Source organism: Penicillium hordei (genome assembly GCF_028827395.1).
Source record: "Penicillium hordei strain IBT 12815 chromosome Unknown utg000005l_segment0_segment0, whole genome shotgun sequence".
Taxonomy (NCBI): Eukaryota; Fungi; Ascomycota; class Eurotiomycetes; order Eurotiales; family Aspergillaceae; genus Penicillium; species Penicillium hordei.
In genome coordinates, this window is record NW_026623146.1 from 1,721,910 (window position 1) to 1,741,431 (window position 19,522).

At 49.4% G+C, this 19,522-nt stretch overlaps 7 protein-coding genes across 7 annotated transcripts; 4 read left to right on the forward strand and 3 right to left on the reverse strand.

Moving 5' to 3' along the window:
- Window positions 1–940: 940 nt before the first annotated feature.
- On the reverse strand, window positions 941–3,471 carry N7537_009597 (serine/threonine-protein kinase; the record flags this gene model as incomplete). Its single annotated transcript, XM_056900651.1, has 4 exons — window positions 941–1,503; window positions 1,554–2,144; window positions 2,194–3,026; window positions 3,086–3,471. 4 exons carry the CDS (start codon window positions 3,469–3,471, stop codon window positions 941–943), a joined length of 2,373 nt encoding a protein of 790 aa, XP_056749319.1.
- Window positions 3,472–5,036: 1,565 nt separating this feature from the next.
- N7537_009598 (uncharacterized protein) lies at window positions 5,037–7,021 on the forward strand (the record flags this gene model as incomplete). The annotated part of the gene is made up of 2 exons (XM_056900652.1): window positions 5,037–5,768; window positions 5,819–7,021. The coding sequence occupies 2 exons, from the start codon at window positions 5,037–5,039 to the stop codon at window positions 7,019–7,021; spliced, it is 1,935 nt and encodes a 644-aa protein (XP_056749320.1).
- A 638-nt stretch (window positions 7,022–7,659) lies between these two features.
- Window positions 7,660–8,713, forward strand: N7537_009599 (histidine phosphatase family protein; the record flags this gene model as incomplete). Its single annotated transcript, XM_056900653.1, has 4 exons — window positions 7,660–7,746; window positions 7,806–8,012; window positions 8,064–8,306; window positions 8,354–8,713. The coding sequence occupies 4 exons, from the start codon at window positions 7,660–7,662 to the stop codon at window positions 8,711–8,713; spliced, it is 897 nt and encodes a 298-aa protein (XP_056749321.1).
- A 73-nt stretch (window positions 8,714–8,786) lies between these two features.
- N7537_009600 (mitochondrial 54S ribosomal protein uL22m) lies at window positions 8,787–10,075 on the reverse strand. Its single transcript, XM_056900654.1, has 2 exons — window positions 10,017–10,075; window positions 8,787–9,955 (listed from the first exon to the last, which is right to left on the reverse strand). The coding sequence occupies exons 1-2, from the start codon at window positions 10,048–10,050 to the stop codon at window positions 8,991–8,993; spliced, it is 999 nt and encodes a 332-aa protein (XP_056749322.1). The 5' UTR covers window positions 10,051–10,075; the 3' UTR covers window positions 8,787–8,990.
- Window positions 10,076–10,724: 649 nt separating this feature from the next.
- N7537_009601 (U6 snRNP complex subunit PRP24) lies at window positions 10,725–14,612 on the forward strand (the record flags this gene model as incomplete). Its single annotated transcript, XM_056900655.1, has 3 exons — window positions 10,725–13,235; window positions 13,284–13,517; window positions 13,563–14,612. 3 exons carry the CDS (start codon window positions 10,725–10,727, stop codon window positions 14,610–14,612), a joined length of 3,795 nt encoding a protein of 1,264 aa, XP_056749323.1.
- An 805-nt stretch (window positions 14,613–15,417) lies between these two features.
- Window positions 15,418–16,238, forward strand: N7537_009602 (uncharacterized protein; the record flags this gene model as incomplete). The annotated part of the gene is made up of 4 exons (XM_056900656.1): window positions 15,418–15,517; window positions 15,574–15,635; window positions 15,694–15,984; window positions 16,050–16,238. The coding sequence occupies 4 exons, from the start codon at window positions 15,418–15,420 to the stop codon at window positions 16,236–16,238; spliced, it is 642 nt and encodes a 213-aa protein (XP_056749324.1).
- A 446-nt stretch (window positions 16,239–16,684) lies between these two features.
- Window positions 16,685–18,018, reverse strand: N7537_009603 (DUF3500 domain-containing protein; the record flags this gene model as incomplete). The annotated part of the gene is made up of 2 exons (XM_056900657.1): window positions 16,685–17,760; window positions 17,811–18,018. 2 exons carry the CDS (start codon window positions 18,016–18,018, stop codon window positions 16,685–16,687), a joined length of 1,284 nt encoding a protein of 427 aa, XP_056749325.1.
- Window positions 18,019–19,522: the final 1,504 nt, after the last annotated feature.

Here is a 19,522-nt window from a genome sequence, read left to right on the forward strand (position 1 = left end):
TATTGCTATCTACGGCACCATTTCATGCCAACAGACTCCTCCCAAAAAATAATGTCACAGTGATCTCTCATGTCAAGCAAATCCGTTAACCTGCAGCCCACTCCCGTGGCTTGCGAACAAAGATATTCATGGCCGTGCCGCGCTCACTTGGATTTACCTTGCTAGCCATGACTTCGGATTTGGCTTCCTGTCGATGCTGGTGTACATTGGTATCAGACCATGTTCCCCTAGAGGTAACCTCAACCGATTGTTCATTGTGTTTCAGATACGGACCCTTCAAGAGTCTGCCTGATGGTTTTATGAAGACTGTGGCGCAGCCTTGGAAAATAGGAGTAAGAAAATCCAAAAACATACACAAACACATACATATGCCACGGTGCTGGAGAGCGGAATAGTTCTGGTTCAGTCAGCAGATATGGCTATGTAGACTATGATAGCACTGTACTCAATGCAATTGATTCAGTTTCATTGCCCTGTAAGACTTGGTCAATAACTGGCTGTCTTGATTATTTATAGATAAACATATAGTGTTACGCTGATCCATGGGAGTGCCTTTGGCGGTTTGAGGCTATTTCAACGACATTCGTAAATTTGTCGTCTCAAATTCCATTTTTAGTTTCATCAGAAGACTCAGTTCCTATGTATTTATGTACTCAGTTAAGCAATAAAAAAGTTAATTGAACGAATATTTACATGCGAAAGGGGAAAAAAAGAAGAAAAAGAAATCAGACACATACTCCGTACCTACATTAGGTACAACGTAGATAGAACCCACAACAATACGACTCGCTTGCTGGAAAGACACCGAAATGCAGCAGAAACAAAAAAAGCTCCTATGCAACCACCCAAGCAATATGAATAAGAAATTAATGTATGATAATTATCATGGTAGTTTTGTATGAACAAAAGCCAAATCCAGCTCTCAGATAAACAGACTGGTCTAGCTTGCCACAGCCAGCTGGGCGACGAGATCAGACGCCACATCAAGGAAGGGGTAAGGGCTGGTCACCTCCTTCTCCTTGTTCTTGAAGCGCTTGCTAATGGGATGCCATTCGGTATCGCCCTCGGTGCGGATCACGTTCTGGTAGCCATCACATTTGAAGTCAACCATGTAGTTGTTTTCTTCGAGTTGGTAAAGCTGGATGTCGAGGAAGACCCAGACACCGTAGGTGATGTGCGGGAGTCCGCTTGGTCCGTTAACCGAGGAGGCCCCGCTCGTGAGACCGCTGTCGGGTACGGAGGACTGGGGGTCTCGGGTCTTGTCTTCTGTTGGGGCAGAGATCCCCGAGATGTTGAAGCGGCGGCGCAGCTCTTCGAGGTCGCTGCGGCTATTGTAAACACTAGTGGAGGCCCCAGGGGGTTTGATGCCTTCTTTCAGCAGACGTGCACGGATAAACCATGGATCCTTGGGAATATAGTAGTCGGATGGGAGGTCGGGATATTTGCTCTGCAAGGGTTTGGGTTTATCAGGGGAGGGAGTCGCATCGGGGCCGATGTTGGTGCCTAGAGAATGTAAGAATGAGCTCGAAACGGGTAATAAGTGGAAAACATACCTGATTCCACGGGTTGAATATCCCACAATCCACCCTGGGCAGCAATTGCCCGGTACAGATACAGTATGGCCTCATATGGCTGGTTTCGGGATCGAATACCAAACTGCCATTTGCGGCTCCGTTTTGGCTGTTTTTCGAGGGGTTGACCGGTTGGCGGCTCGAATCGTAACTTGTCGAAGTCGACGACACTGCGTGCGTGGGGCTTCAATGCACGGGCTGTGGCGGCCTGTTCTTCAGGAGACATGTCCCGATAGGCAGATCCATGTCCCTCTGGGTTAAGTTGAGCGGCTTCTTGGCGACGCTGCTCGAGCATTTCGTTGCGAGCTCTTTTATCTCGATCACGTTGTTCCATGAGTTGGTCGTGAACATATGGCAAGCTAGTAGGGAGGATCCGGACGTGGCTAACGCGTGGTTCTTCTTCGGATTCTGATTGCTGAGGATCTTCCGATGTCCTCCGGCGCGATGCACTAACGGTCCTGTTCATGGTGGGGGCAGGTGACCCTTGATGACGAGGCGCAGGAGTCCGATCCGCAGATGAAGGCGCAGCTCCTTTCTGGACATTTTGAGCTAACAAATTATCTTCCGTGGGTGCTGTTTTCGTTAGCGGAGAGGTAGTTGAATTAAGTATTTCAGTTCTTACAATTGGTTTGCATCATCTCATTCTCAACAACGATGGAGAAGGCATCCTTGATCGCACTGGGTTCCGGGTGTCTCAGTGCCTCTTCAATATCCTCTCGGCCATATCCCATGCTTCGTTCGAGCTTAGAAACTGCAATTCGATGGATTTTATGCTGGACTGGTGGAGGCTTTGCCACGTCAAGCTTTGCGGAATCAACCTTCTTCGAGTCCGCCCCTGGGGCGATGAACTCCTCTCGTGGCGGTTCTAGGTACTGGGGGAGATTTTTGGTGAACCATGGGTCCAATCTGATCTCAGGGATTGTAATGCGGTGGACGGGGTGAACTTGGAGCATTGCCCGGATCAAACGAGCTGCCCCGGATGAGATATATCCAGGTATGTGGAAGGTGCCGGCTGCAATCTTCTTGAAAAGGGCTGGAATATAGTCATCGTCGAAAGGCAATCGGCCTACCAACAACACATACAGAATCACACCACAACTCCATACATCGACCTCGGGGCCGGCGTAGAGCTTCCCGGAGATGACTTCTGGAGCAGCGTAGTTCGGGCTACCGCAGCTGGTCTTGAGGAAGTTGCCATCTGTCATAATATTACTCAAACCGAAATCCGCAATCTTAACGTTCTTTTGGTTGTCGATGAGCAGGTTCTCGGGTTTCAAGTCACGGTGTACAATCTTATGTCGGTGGCAGTATTCCACCGCACAAATTATCTGTTGGAAGAATTTCCGGGCTTCGTCGTCACCGCATCTTCCCTTCCTCACTAGATAATCAAACAACTCTCGCTCTGCGTACTCCAGGACCATCACAATATCGGACTTGGTCGCAATCACCGTGTACCTAATATATAATTGGTTAGCCAACTGAAACCCCAATTGAATTTTGGATGGAAATTGTACAGTTTAATGATGTGAGGGTGTCGTAGCAATTGCAAGTACTGGATTTCTCGCTCCACCCGCCCAACCATGTCTCGGGAGAGTAGTTTGCGTCGTGAGATGATCTTCAGAGCAACTTGACGTCCACTTGGCTGGTGAATAGCAAGTTTTACCTTGCCAAAGGAACCCTCGCCCAACACCCTTATAGTCTGGTATTGATCGAGGCGTTGCATGTCTCGGGTAGTCGATGGTGACTGCAATGGATCCTCGGCCTTGCCGGTCGGCCGCGAGGGCGGGGGCATCGCCATGGCGGAGTGGTTGGAGGTGGGAGGCCTGGCACGTTCGCGTGGACGATCACGGTCGGAGGGGAGGGGGATAGCGAGGTCTTCCTCATCGAATGCAGCGGCCATGGTCGGGAAGAATGACAACGTGACGTGATTGATTTTCCAGACGGTTCAGCGGTCCGGGCCTGCTGACTGTACAGACCGTGGTAAAGTAGGGGCTTTTTTTCTATTTTTTCTCTCAAAACATTTGCCAGGCGCCAATCAGTTGATCAGTCTCGACCCTCCCCACAACAGAACCGAGAGTGGAGCTGGACAGCTGTTTGTCGGCGGGGGGGATGGAGGGGTAGATTTGCTTGTCAGGGGTAAGCGGAAGAAGTGAAGAACCAAAAATGGAAGAGGTTGGGGAATTCTTTCGTATCAATAATAAAATAGGAAGATCAATAAGATCTGGGGAAAGGAAGATTCTCGATCACCCTCGTTTAGGAATATGGATTGCGGGAGTTCTAGACCTTACCTAAGCTACTTCAAGGTGGGCACTGGCGCCATACATCATATATACTGTGTACCATAATACATCCGCGGATGTCACAAAAGAGCACAGTTTTTATACAGGTGATATACATAAAATATATGCTTCTTTTTTCAGTTACTGTAATACTTGGGAACATCCCAAGGTCACCTAGACATCCTATATCAGCCAAGCTTTGTCGATCAATATGACACTATATTTTTATATCCTTATATTAGCCCTAATGCAGTCTATCTTATCCCAGATCAAAGGTTGGTCTGTGTATATGAATAGGAGATCACCTAGCTAGAGCTAATGAATAAAGCTTCTTTTTTATATAAAAAAAAGAAAAAGAATCCTCGCCGGAGCTCCGAGAAAAGCCGTGTCATGTCAGAAGCAGTGGGTCAACCAGACCCTTCAAGACTGTGGCTTAAAGTCAATTGATCGAGATTATTTATTATTTTCCCATTGCCCAGATATATAATAATGCATGGTGGTTTTCTTGGATCCTAAGCCGACTATATAACTACAACATGTGTCGGGTTTGTAGATATAACGTGCCGGCTATATTATCTCCGTGTATGCTTTTAGTACAAATCTAGCCGGGCTGTGCAACACAGCCTCTCAATCTTGAGCAATTCTGAAAAGGGCAAAGAAATAACTCCGTATTGTGAAGAGTGGAACTTTTCGAGTTAGTACATTTACATCATAGAAAATTCCAAGAAGTTTTATACTATAAAGAGGCCAGCACATGGAATTTTCTTCTACCAAAAGATACTTTGTAGGTACCTAGATATCCATAGTAAATCGTATAGCTTTTGAAGTACCCCGGGAGTATGTGCTTTGAGTCATACTGCGGCTTAGAGCGATCGAGCGGGGTGTCGGGGTCCCAAAGAGGATTAGCGTCAAGTCGGGGACCCCGAAGAGGAATGGCGGACTAAGAGAGACAGAGCATACATAGAACCAACGGTTGCCTCAGGTCTTGGGTTCTTCACCTTCCCCGGAAGCCAGCTATTGTCCTTTTATCTTTTTTCACGACTTCCTCGCTATTCTAGTATCCTACTGCCTCAGGATCTCCAGCGTTGGCCTAACTAAAACGGCCCCTTCTCTCTTTGACTTTGTGTTCCTCATCTTTTCATAAATAGATACCCCTAGTGATACCCACTCTTTGTTTTACTTTCCAATGGCTTTTGTTGCGGATCAATTCTTCCCCGACATGGATGCGACAACCCTCAATGAATGGGTTGACTTCGATCAATTCCTCGATCTCCCTCTAGGCTACGACGACCAGTCGACCGCCACCACCGTCTCACCCCAGGACTTGGCTCTGCCTTATGAGGCAGATGGGATCTTCACCTCTCCGTCTGATTTCATGCAATCCCCCTTCGACATGACTAGCTATGATACCCCACAAGAAGAGTTCATGGGAATGAATGGAGGTTTCATGCAAGACCCGGCTGCTCCTTTGTTCGATGATGCTGCATTCTTGGGGTACAACCCATACGACAGCAGCAACACGTTCCGGAACTTGGTTGAGGCGCAGGCCGCTGCCGACCCGCGTGTTGCTAGTATAAAGGAGAAGCGCCGTGAGGCAGCGATTGCGCTGCACCTGCAGCGCCTTTGCGATGCCACTGCCCTAGACCTAGATATGTCCTCGGACTCCAACACCAGCTTCTCATCACCAAGCTGGTCAGAATACGTTCGCGGGAGCATCTCTCCGCGTCCTAGCTCAGAGAACACATCTGTCTCCGAGGCACCCCCTCCAGGAGGCATGGAGATGGTTCTCGACTTGAATATGAACACCGCAGCCAATGTGCCCAAGAAACAGAAGCCTCGCTCCCAGGCACAGAAGGAGAACTACATCAAGGCTCGGAAGTATGGTGCTTGTGAGAAACACAAGAAGCAGCACAAGCGAGTAAGTTTTCCATTCACATTGAACATTTGAGCACGCTAACGTTCGAGTAGTGCAACTGCCTGGAGAAGGCTGCTGCTCGTGCCGCTGCTAGCGACGTTCCAATGAACGTCGCACTTCAAGAAAGGCCGAGGCCACCGATGCTCCAAGTGCCAATCCAAGAGGCACGCTACTCGGACTCGCCGGGTCACGACACATCATTCAACTCGTCTCAAGTGCTTCCAATGATCAAGGCGATCAGGAAACCCACAAGCAGCTCATCTGGGATTGACCCATCTATGGGACTGCCTGTGGCAGTGCCAATCACCAAGCAGATTATCAGGTCGAATACTCAAAAGAGCACTCCGCCGGGACACGACATTGTTCTCTTATCTGGCAAGCCAGATTCCAAGAACGTGTCATGTCAAGACATCGTTGTACCATCGAGGAGAAGCGCTGCGAAGGGCCAGGCTGCAGGACACGACATACTTCTATCTGGCACGAACATCGCAAACCACTCATCCGCTGGACACGAGATACTCTACACACAAGAGAGGATCTCGAAGAATGCAGCAAGTGGACAACCCCACGATACATGCAGTTCAGGTACACCTCGGCCGGTTCACGCAGCTGGGCTGCCATCTGGCAGCTCGAGCTTGCGCTGGCGCGTTTCGACCTCGTCGGTTGGCGTTGTAAGTTCAGAGAGGGCCGACGTCAAGACGGCATCCTCAGCGAACTATCCGACTACCGACGTCTGTCACAATCCAGGTCTGGATGTGCACCGAACAAGGTCCACCCGGACCACAGAAGTTTCTGTGGTGCCAGGTACTACTGCTGGCAACCTTGGAATGCGCCATTCCACGTCGCTCGTGCGCAACTCTGGAATCCAGGTACCCGGGCCAGATAATAAAGGAGTTTCAGAGAAACTTGCTAAGCAACTTGCAATACTCTCTGGTTTGCAGTCTGTGCCAAAGGAGCTACTGGTATCGCCGGCTCGCCGTGGGTCACCAAATCTCGTTGGAAACGGATTACGGGATAACACCGAGAATTGGCCACTGCTCATCAGTAGAAAAAGTCTCCTTGTTGCGCCCGTTGTTGAAAGTGTTGGCCGCCTGCTTTCCAGTACTGCCTTGGCATTTGCTGGTGCCTGGCAATCATCGATGTCCATAGCCTCCGGGCTTGAGGGCATGGTCTGCAAAAGTCTGTCTCTCTTTGGCCGACATATCGTGTCTACAAAGAAAAGCTTATATATGGGTGGACTCTGGCGCCTGGGCTGACCCGCTTGTTTTCGAATCGCCGGGTCTGTTCGTTCGGCACTGGATGTATCAACTTTTGATAATTGGCTGAGCTGGCTCTGGGCGATACTTAATTTCAAAGGCCATACATGGGTGACATCTATTGTCACATTCAATGGTCCCTCATGATTAAATATGATATTCATTTGCGTTTAATATCCACCAAACCGTGTATGTTCAAAGTAATAAAATAGAAGACGCAACAACTATATATGGTTTCAACAGCAGCAACCAATGTCGTGAAGACACGGACGCTTTTATAGAAACCAAAGGCACGGTACTTGGTAGATAACTAGGGTTGAGCATTCATATAGAGAGCCCTATGCCGACCTACAACTAATTATAGGCATAGCTTCCTTCTCGGAGCTCCCAATAGATGGAAACCGATATGTATACACAATCGAAAGTATTTCAAAATCTCTCATATCCAAGGAACATAGTATCGGAGTAATTTCCAAGAATGACTTCAATAGTGAACATCTTTCATGAATCAGGTTGCACGTTTTGCCGTCTCCACCACCTCAGCCCTAAACCTCCCTAAATCCCACCCCAACCAACCCTTTTCCCTTGTTCTCTTACGGTTCAAGCCAACACTTGTACTTTGATTCAACTTCAAAAATATGGATTCTCCGCTGCTACGCTTCGCTGTAGTGACGGGATATTTCCGCCAGGATGACCCCGCCACTGACCCCGACACCTTCGACTACGTAAGAGACCCCAATATCCTTGTTCAAACCATCAAACAATTGTCTGATAATCTGGAAAGGTGAAATCAAACTTCGGACTCATCGAAAAAGACTACGATGAACACCTCGGAGTGGGCCAGGCTGACAGCCAGTGGCGGCGGTTTGACGCCCACATCCAACGCCTGAACGCCAGCGAGACTAAAAAGCTCAAAGTAATCTTTCTTGGACGGCACGGCGAGGGTGTCCACAACGTTGCTGAGCGCAAGTATGGCACGAAGAAGTGGGATGTAAGCGGCTGAGCATTTCCTCTATGAACTAGACACTAATTAGACCTCTAGGATTACTGGTCTCTCCAAGACGGAGACGAGGACGGCAACTGGGTCGATGCTCGTCTTACTGAACAGGGCAGATGCCAGGCACAAGTTGCACATTCAGCTTGGAAACAGCAGATCGAGGCTGGCATCCCGTCACCCGAGTCCTACTACGTGAGCCCCCTGAACCGGTGCCTTGAAACGGCGCAGATTACGTTTCAGGGACTTGCGATCCCTAACACGGATCCTTTTAAGCCGACCATTAAAGAGGTGTGTTTGATTTCTACTATATAACCTACAATGTTTAACCCGATTAGCTCCTCCGTGAGACAATGGGTCAGCACACTTGTGACCGTCGCTCAACGGCCTCGAAAATCGCAAAAGAGTACCCGGAGTACCAGTTCGAAGCAGGATTCTCCGAGGACGACAAGTTGTGGGATCCTAAGGTCCGCGAGTCAAACGAGCACCGCAACGATCGGCTTCGCGGTCTTTTGAACGATATATTTGCCCACGATGAAAGTACATATATTTCACTAACGGCCCACTCAGGTGCCATCACTAGCATTCTGGAAGTTTTGGGCCATCGCCGCTTTGCCTTGGCGACTGGTGCGGTGATTCCCGTGCTCGTTTCGGTGGAAAAGGGGGCCCCGTCGCAGCAAGAGTTGCACACATTGTAGAGCTCCCATGATTCAGTAGTCAACTTCGAGGATTGCAACAAGTATATACCTGAAATGGCCGGAGGGTTGATAAACATTTGAATATTAAGAGGTATACAGCCGGTCTCAATGGTTTGATATCCAAGAAATTGATTCAGTATTGTACATGAGTCGCTCGTACTCAAGAAAGATGAGAGCGACTTCTCACAAATGCAATTGTCGCCTCCAATCGGCTAATGAAAAACCACTGTCCACGCGAAAGATCTAGATATAAATAATACAAACTCCAAAGCATTGATCACCAACTGTAGTACTGGTTCTGCGCAGAGACCTTGCGATCCGGCAGTTGTGTCCAGAGCTGAGACCTGCGCTCCCGCTGGGCCTTGGCCTCACGGTCCTCCCACTCGCGGATACGAGTCTTCTCTTCCTTCAACAGGACTGAGAGACTCGTGGTAGGGGGACGCATGCGGTTGATCTGACCACGGGCACGGTGATCCATCTCATATCCATAGGGACCGCGGTTGACCCAGGCCTCTTGAATGTAGATGTCAGTGGGGTTGGCAATCTTCTGTCGCTCGCCAGTCTTGAGAATGACAGTAATGGGTTTCGATGGTTCGGAGTTTGAGGCCCCAAGGCCCATGCCGGCACGGACAATGGCAACGTTCTTTGCGTGTTCCAGGTGTTCCAGTACGTCCTTGGCGGCCTTTTTGTTGCTGAAGCGCATCTGGAGGATGGCTTCGTCGATATTCTTGCCGGCGATTTGGCGGGCCAGAGGACCCAGCTTCTTCAGGGACGTCTTGATCCAGTGAGATTTAGAAAGTGATTCGCGCTCTGTGCGCTTAATTTGCACCTTTGTCGGTACGCGGCCTCGTTTCCGGACCTCGCGGACAGCCATCTTCCTCTCCCATCGCAACTGGGCCTTTGGGTCGGGACCCAGTCCCACTTGGAGGCGACTCAAGTCGCGGTCCTCCAACTTTCCGGAGATGCTTTCTTTTTGTTGTTCCCCCGTTGGCCGGGATGGCATAGGTCCGGTTGTTGGTGCGGTGAAGTCTGATCCGAAGATGGAGGTGCCTAAACCATCTTCCTTCTTAGGGGCCGAGGGTCGGTGGGCGACTTTGTGTTTTTGGCTGGATCCTCCCGAAAACATGTTCTTCAAGGAAGAAAACAAACCGGTCGGCTTTTTGCTTTCGCCATCGTTCAAAGCGTAACGGATGGCCGTCGAGGTCAATGTTCGGCGAGGGACGAAGGAGACGGTCCGGGCAGCTAAAGGTGGGGAAATAAGTCAGTATGGAGGCCATGAATAAGATATATGAATACAAAATACCTGTCCGGACCAATTGCCCTGAGGGATAGACCATTGTGGCTGTTGGGATGTTGTTGTCAGAAGTTCACGTCGGGAAAAAAGGTGAAAGTTCCCTGCGCTTGTGGTCTGTGCGGGATACCGGAGCCTGAGGCACCTTGAGTTGATCGATCAGAATAGCTTCAAGAGATGCGACTTGCGACTGCACGAGGCTATAGAGCAAGAACAGGCTTATCTGCAGATGGAGTTGATCTTGTATATTTGAAGGTCATATTCGAATTTCGTTCTCGCGACAGTATCGTTTCTTCTTCTCAACCATCTCCACAGTATCCACTAGCCCTCTATCTTTCCCTCTTTCAGTTCTTTCTCTTTTTCGTCTTCCTTCATCCCTCCTTTCCCTTCCCAGATCATCAGCCTGTCCTTGCTATCCCGTTCCAATACCTGAGATCTCTGAGATTTCTGCTTGCCCTCTCGATTAAAGCGCTCTCTTTCCTTCCAGGCATTCCTTTAGACTCTTAGCCACCCGCCAAAAGCAGCTGCGCAAGTGTATATCTACGTCATTTGCAGGAACAACAACGAGGGGGTATCTGGATACGACCGGCCGATGCAGGAATGGACGTGTTGAGGAACATCAAGACTGTCGTATGATCTGGATCTCTGCTTGAAAAGCATCTGGGTATCCGTTACGACATTTCCGGTATCCCATCGTTCTTCCCGAAGCTGTATCCAAAAATGGACATCAATTCGCTTCTTTCGCCGGACTCGAATCCCAAGTCTGGAAATTCCACGCCCGCGTCTGGTCCTACGTCGAACAACGCACCGGCTACCTCTGTAGGGCCATCCCCCCACAAAGCTATCGAGAGAACTCGGACTGGCTCTAGACGAAAGGGCAAGATTTCTTCGCCTCTCGCACAGCAGGTGTACGCTCCTACTGGAGAATCTTCGCCAGGACCCAGCGGAGGGAATGGGTCTTCTCCAACTGAAGTACCCCCAAGACAAGCATCCACGCCGGGAATGGACACTTTGGCGGATCTCGCCTCGATGCAGCACCACCAGCCACAACGTCCCACACCGACAAGCATGCTCCGGAGTACCGAATCCTATGAGCACCAGTTATCTCCATCTACTATCCACCCACACGTCAATTCTATCACCCACAACACTCCTACCTCTCGGATATCGTTCGAGATCGCCATGTCGGAAGGGCGTGATGGGCCCGCGAAGAGGACCTACGCCGCGACTTCGCTTGACCCGGATGCACAACGGTCGGCGACCGAGCTTTTTCATCAAATTTCACTCAACCCCCACACGCATGACGCGCACGTGCAATTTATCGGATTACTGCATGCAGGATTTGTCAACCACGTCTACCCACCGAATAACCCAGAGGTCCACGGCGACCCACGACGTTATGATCTACTCAACGATTTGAAAACGGCACGTGAAGAAATGGACAAGCTTTTCGCCATGGGAGAAGATCTTTGGGCTGAATGGATTCAGGATGAAAGTATGTTAGCTCAAGATGTCGACGGGCGCATTGCTGTTCTAGAACTCTGCCAGAGATCCGTCGAAGAGGAGTTTGGAAGCACAAAACTGTGGAATATCTACGGCGAATGGGTGCTTTATCTTTACAATTCGGCTCATGGCGAAGCCAGTTCGCAATGGACCGAAGAGGACCGCATGGTTGGGCGCGAGGTGTTCACATGGGACTCGGTCGTAGAGGTGTGGCAGCGGGGTGCAGATGCTACCAAATGGAGAATCAACAACAGCCACTTGGTCTGGGATCGCCTTTTGGATCTCTATGCTCAGGACATTGCTCGTGCACCTTCCCAAGAAAAGATCAACCATCTTCATGGACTTTACGGCCATCGTCTGCAAACTCCCCACGCCACCTGGGACCAGACCTTCCAAAAGTTTTCAAGCTTCATTTCAACTTATTGCGACAGCAAGTATGAAGAAATCATGTCTGAGACTGTCGCCCGCGCAGCCGAGCCAAAGGCTCTCTACAACGCACGAGAGGAATTCGAACACCGCCTGGCCAAAGCGCAAAAGTCTGGCGATCGAACTCTCGAATGGACAGTTTACTCCGAGTACATTGATTGGGAATTAACGCGCAACCGCCGGAAACGCGGCGATTTCAGCTTCGATTTGGTGAATGCCATCTACCAACGCGCCGTTCTTCATTTCCCGACCGATGTGTCGCTTTGGGAAGACTATGTCATGTTTTTGATCGGCGAATCTCTTCATCGCCGCGCCTCTACCACGACAATCTCTACTCTAGACCGTGCCACGCGTCATTGTCCCTGGTCTGGAAACCTGTGGTCCCAGTATCTCCTAAGCTCGGAAAGAGAGAGCCAGTCGTTCAACAAGATTTCGAGTATCAAGCACAAAGCGACTAGCACCGGACTGCTTGATGCTGGCGGTTTGGAGGAAGTCTTGAAGGTGCACGTCACCTGGTGCAGTTACCTTCGCCGACGCGCCTTTTTGTCTGACTCAACCGACGAAGATCTTGATGTCGCGGAAGTTGGTATTCGCTCGGCAATCGAAAGCGTGCAAGAACTAGGCGAAAAGAAGTACGGCCCGGCGTATCAGGGCGATCCTCTTTTCCGTCTAGAGCGAATCTACATCCGTTTCCTCAGCGAAAGCGGCAGCTGGGACAGCGCGCGCGAGACCTTCAAGGGTTTAGTGGCTCGCCGTGGTAGTAGCTATGAATTCTGGCTCGCGTACTACGAATGGGAGTTGATTTGCTGGAGTAAATTTGTGCAAGGCGAGGCAACAGTCGACGCAGCGCGCCGAACCCCGAACCCAAGCTTTGCTACTGCTGTGCTCAAACAAGCGATCAAGAGAACAGACCTGGACTGGCCTGACAAGATCGTTCAGACTTACATTACACATTGCGAGGACTATGAGGACTCAGATGAGCTCCAGCTAGCCGTGATTGAGACTCGGAAAGCAATGCGAGCCGTGACTGTCCGGAGAGAGAGGGAAGCGCGAGAGGCAGCCGCAGCACAGCAACAGCAGCAACAGCAGTGGGAGGCCGCGGTGGAGGCAGTCCCTTCGCCTGAGAAAAGAAAACGCCAAGACGAAAAGGATGAGATGCCGGAAACCAAAAAGGTCCGCAACGAAGTGGTTCTGGCGGAGGTTCCCGCCCCTCCTCCGCGCGATCGAGAGAATGCGACCGTTATCGTCTCGAACTTGCCTAAAGGTACCACTGAGCGTCAGGTTCGCCAATTCTTCCGTCATGTAAGTGCCCATCTCTATTTCTATGGTACGACTTAGCTGACCAGACAGATCGGTACTATCAACACTGTCAAAATGCTCCGTAGAGACGAGAAAAAGTCCGAGGTTGCGGTCATCGAGTTCGAAACCAAGGAAGACGCTCTTGCCGCTCTCACTCGTGACCAAAAGCGCTTCAACGACACTGATAACATCATCGACGTCCAAGTTGGGTCACAGACGACACTTTGGGTCACCAATTACCCACCCACTGCGGATGAGGACTACCTCCGTAACCTTTTCAGCAAGGTAAGTGTTTCACCCTAGCATTTGTGACATAGCTAACTTTAGCAGTATGGCGAAGTACTCGATGTCCGAATGCCTTCTCTCAAGTTTGACACTTCCAGACGCTTCTGCTACTTGCAGTTTGATACCTCGAGTGCTGCGCACCATGCGACGGAGCTTCATGGAATGCGACTTGAAGGTGGTACGAGGCTCAGTGTTAAGATATCCGACCCTGCACAAAAACTGCCCCGCAGTGGTCCCAGATACGAAGGACGAGAAATTTATGTTGCAAATATTTCCTGGGATGCCAGTGAAAAAGACATGAAAGAACTATTCTCCAAATTCGGTGAAGTCGAAAAGGTCTTGATCGAGCGAAAGGTCACCGGTGTTAGTAAAGGATTCGGCTTTGTCACTTTCGCTACTAAGGACGCTGCCAAGGACGCCGTCGCAATGAATGAACAAGTGTTCAAGTCACGTCCCCTGCGCGTTGAGATTGCTTCCACCGACACTCGGCGTGGAAACCAAGTCGTTATCTCGAGAGTTGCAGCACACCCGGCGGACCACGGTGTCCCTGGCCTTGAAGTGCCGGTTGGTGATCACGCACAACGCACACTTGCTTTGATGAACGTTCCCGATACCGTCAATCAAGCCCGCATCCGTGCCCTTGTCGAGCCATACGGGCGTTTAGTCGCGATCAATTTGCGCCCAGAACATCAAGGTGCTATTGTGGAATTTGTCGACATCCAGGATGCCGGAAAAGCCACGTTGGCGCTCGAAGGGAAGGAGATCACTGCCGGACGCCCCCTCCATATTGGCACAGTTCGAGAGATGTTGAATTCGCAACCAGAAGTCAAAACAGACCGGGGGCAGTCCGTCAAGCAAGAAAACAAAACGAAGAAGACGAACCTACAATCTACTGGGCCGATTAGACGCCCGCAGCAGCCTGGCGCTCGAAAGGGTGGTCTTGGGATGAAACGACAGATCGCACCTCCCGGTCAGAACCCATCTGCCTCTAATTCGGTCAGTGACAAAATGGACACGGCCCCCGATGGCGAGAGCAAACCGAAAAAGAGCAACGACGATTTCCGCGCTATGCTCCAACAAAAGCGTCCGGAATGAAGTGTAAGTGCAATGACAGTGACAATTCCTGGCGCAATTCTTTTTTCTTTCTACGGCATGTATTCGGCTGGCGTTTTTCTGTTTCCTGGTGATCATCTTGATGCTTCCTTTAGATCCGCATGTGTTCATCCGGGTCGGTCTTTTGCGTCATGATCCCTTATTGTTTATGGCACATGCCGTCGTGTACATTATGACTGTATCTTGCTCTTAGTTCTAATGATGATGTCTGTTCTAAAGGGCTGTCTCTTGGGACATTGCCCCCGATGACTTAAAAGTTGCGCGATGGTCTATATGGTATTTTTGTGTAGTGATTCTTTAGATTTGACTGTATGAATTTCTATATTATTCACCAAGTATGCTATACATCATGCAGCTATGTACGTGATTGGATTAGATGTCACGATAGGCGCAGTGCGCATTGACGTCAACCGGCTTGGCCTACTTGGCCTTGAAATTGTCTGCGGGGAAAGAAACCCAGTTTTGAATCCATTTGATACATTCTGATGTTGCACAGAGCGATTTATTGCGACCAAACAACATAACCCTTTGTTATCTCCCTTATACATTCCCTCCTAACCTCCTTAAACTCCAGCCGCGTGACCCTCTGAGGCTGTCTCTTATCTGACCCGATTAGCCCACCCCCGTTTAGTACTTCACATCCCTTCCCTTGCCCGCATCGTTTCTATTTCCTGTGTTTTGCTAGGGGTCTAGTGAGACTTCTCAAACTATTCACTGCTCTACACTCGATGTGCAGGGCTGGCACCAAGCATCGTGAATATCCCACGCCATCGCATCCCCCGCCGCGATGGACTTCCACCTAGTGCCTCGCGGTACCGATCGGAACTACACAGGATTCCTCACAAAGACAATAGTCTACATCGGGACACTGGTGATATTTTTGGCCTGTAGGCAGCTTTCAGCGCCCAGCTAGACATCTGCATTTACTAACCAAATCTCCCAGCATTTGGCTTGACAGTATCCTCGATCGTCATTCCAAAATGGGTCAGCTACCATAGCGAAAAGGTACGACGTTCAGCCCCTACCCACCAACAAGCTTCCAACTAACACTATGGATCTATAGCCCGACAACCATTACTCCTACGGCCTTCACCGCCGCTGCTCCTCCCTCACCGATACCTGCGAGAGCTTCCCACAACGCGAAGACTGCCATGGCGAAGACCGGTACTTCTGCTCCATGTGGCGCTCCGTGGGGTTCTTGGTGTCCTTTGCTGTCGTTCTACAGGGCATAAGCATAGTCACCTACCTGGTCATCCTGAGTGGCGGGAAACGGCTGCGTGAAAATGGGTGGAGTGTTCTTAGTTTGATGGTTGGTCTCTCTGCCATTGTGCAGGCAGCTGGCATGTCGATAGTGGTGGGTTAATAGCATTCTCATATATTTGGGCTCAAGATGAATTGTCCTAATGATTTGGCTTACAGGCATATCTATTCGATAACGAGGACCGGTTCTTCGTCGGCTGGAAACTTGACCAGTCCTGGATCCTTTGCACTATTAGCTGGTGCTTAAGTGTTTTCTGCGCAGGCGTGGTTATTGTGGCTGCTAAGGTCTTACCATCAGAGGGTGGGTATGAGTTGATTCCTGACCATGATGAGTTTCAAGTCACTTGATGGCGCCCTGTGTAGCATTCATGGCACCTGAACGGATCACGCGTTACGCAAACAGGCGAAGGAGACCTACCCAGGTATCTTTGGCCCTTGACGACTTCTCATAATTCTGTTATTTCAGTCTTTGCGGATTGTTGACGCTTTTCTATCTTTTGATCTCGTGCTTCGGCGTTGGGGCTGTATACATCTTTTATCATTCCGAGCTATGGTAGGAACAACTAATATGGATAACGATTTGAATAAAATATCTTCCTGCGGGCTTGTGTATCTACAGCCAGGTTCAGTTTACTATAAATCAAATCATATCTTCGTGGATCGTTTTTGTGACCTTACACAAGACCATCAATGATAAATCCATCTAAAGATAGGTAGGAAAATACAATGTGACGTAGAAAGAAGCTTGTTCTTTCATCTCATACAGTACATTCCCTCCGATAGGATGAGTTGACCTACCAGACGATTTCTTTCCCATTTAATCCCTCAACACCCGGAATCTGTGGCCGCAGCGCCTGACCATAGTCACCCCCGTTCGGCGTGCGAAGCAGAGTATGAATGTGGAATTTCTTCGGTTCCTCATTATTCAAAAACACACCGGAATGGTGATCAAACTCGACAAGAATCACCGGACTCTGAATACGGTAATAGAATGGATCCTCATCACCATACCCTCCAATCCAACAAAAGTACGTCTCCGCTTCGTGCGCACGCACCTGATCAATCTTCATAGCCCGCGATTGAGCCGGCAGGTAAAGCAGATATTGCTCCAGGATGCCATACATGAGTTCTTTCTGAGTAGCATTAAAAGTCGACGCGAGGACACCCTCGTACGGCACCTCACGGTTATCACGGTACGCACCGCACAGATGGCGCTGGTCATCCTTATTCCAGCGACCGGGCGGCATAGCCGGATCCTTCATGTGGACGAATACACGAGCGGAAGCCTGCAGCTCCGCCGAGAGTGACTGCATTAACTGTAAACCGAGCTTTTCCTCGATCTGCATGATACGCGTGCCGGCGTGCGGGCCGGCGTCGATCTCGTTTGGCTCTGCGCCTGTGAACCACGGTGACGCGACGATCTGTCCTTTGTACAGGAAGATGTTTAGACAGAGATGGTGGCCGTAGAATGACCAGCCCCAGGGACGGGTGGTTGATGGGCGGCCGAAGAGGACGAAATTATATGAGAATTCGTTCATCACTGCTGGTGACTTGACTAGTTCGCCGAGGAAGTGGTTGATGCGCATTGCGCTGACAGCCTTTGCGTAGCCTTCTGGTGAGAGAGTTGTTTTGAGGACGTTCATCACTGCATCCCGGGTCTCGATGTTGACTTCATCGAGCCGAATACCCTTGTGCGCGAGTAGGAACTCGGGGTTCGACCATGTGCGCCACTGTGGGGAGTCGATGTGGTAGTTGATGGCTTCTTTTTGCTTATCGTCCAGTAGGCCGGTTACAGCTTCTGTTGCTTCTACAATTTGTTGAATTGGGACATCTTCTTCTTGTAATGTGAATAGACCCGGGCGGACGTTTCCTATACATGTTAGAAGCATTCTACCAGTATCCTTTCGGTCTGGTTCATACCATCGGTGGTCACGCCTTTGAAGGGTTCCTGTAAGAGTTCTAACCAATGCATATACAGCGCATGCAGCCAGGGTGGCTGATGTCCGGTCTTAAACTCGTTCGCGTACTCGTGCGCATCCTGCTGGCACATCCCCTGGAAACGCGGGAGGCTTAGGTCAGGCAGGTACTGGCGGTACTCGCCTGTGGGCTTTTCCAATGCATTTGCCATAGCATAGAATGATATAAAGAAATAAATTAAAGAGAAAAGAAGAACTGTGCAAATGGTATTATAGCATGAGACCCCACACCGGTGCGGACTAGCCTTCCCCACAAGCGTGGGGATGGGAAATTTCTTATCCGCTCTGGCACCAATCCGGTCAGGCCGGAAAGACATTTATCAGTTGGCTTCATGTCAAGATCTGGGGATATCTGTCGGATGTCCTAAATGCAGGGGGTGAGATTGTCGTACGGCTTATGGGTGGGATATGCCGCACAACATTGAAGTTCGAGAGTAATAACTTGGGTATGCAACTGCAAAGGAACAAAATATAGACATGATTCTCACATAATGAAGAGAAATGGGCTCTTTATTTGTTTCCTCTCCCCCCCAATGCTAGATTGTAGAAATAGACGGAGACGATGGTAGTGGACAAGTCCATCATATGGTACAAAACTCCAACATAGCCTAACTTATAATCCAGAACCCCTAAAGATCAAACCGTATATCATACATTGCAATAGTTGCTTATTAGGCAAAGGACTGCATTGTCATAAATGCTGTGCACATCTCAAGTTCCCGATGCTGGATAAATGATCTTATATGCCCGGGAATTTCTGTTCTATATATATATTTGCACCATCTAGATGCTTTGGAATATATTTGGTCTTCCGCGGCCTACAAGGCTTTCCAACCAAAGTAAATGAATTATAACTTATATCTTGTCCACCTAAGCGAGAGAAACACAGAATGATATTCTATTATGATATTCTATCTACGTATATAATTTTGCCATGTGGAAGAAGTGTCGTAGTGAAGCCACGAACTCCCCCAACCCGCAAACACGCCATCAACGACGGGCTATGTCCCCCTCGTGGAAACTCGTTTCTTAGCAGATTCACCGAGTTTTGAGTCTCGCACGCACAGCTTGAGAATGTTACTCGATTCAAATGGTCGTATTCCCTGTGCGCGGCATCCGATATGGAAAGTCCCTGGTCTATATTCTCGCTGGATACGGCAAATGAGATTCCATTCCAAATTGGAAGTAAGTTTCATATACGTCGCTCTCTTCTATAATTTCTTCACCTGCTTCATCGAGAAATTGCTATCTAATCTTGCTTGATCCAAGCTGACTGCCTTCCTCCTTTTTCTCTAGTGTTCGGCTTCACCAATTAAACGTATTTGAATCGTAGTTAAGACTCGACCCCACTGAAAAGGCAGGTGTCTTGTTATTGGGGGATTGGGGAACCCAGTTTGATGAATTCTCTCTACATCAATAGTCTGGAATATTTCTGGCCGCTTTCACTTTCTTGTTATGAATCGAAATGGTTTTTATATTCAGTTCCATATCGTGCGCAATGAATTAAAAGATTGAAGATGTTCATTCTTGATAGAAATGAGTGTATTATCACCAAAAAGACTCGGAGTTCCAAGCCAATCTGGGCCCCTCTTGTAATCCAAGCAGGATTGGATGATTCATGGATGAGTGATGGCCCCAGAAATTGCCTTAGATGCT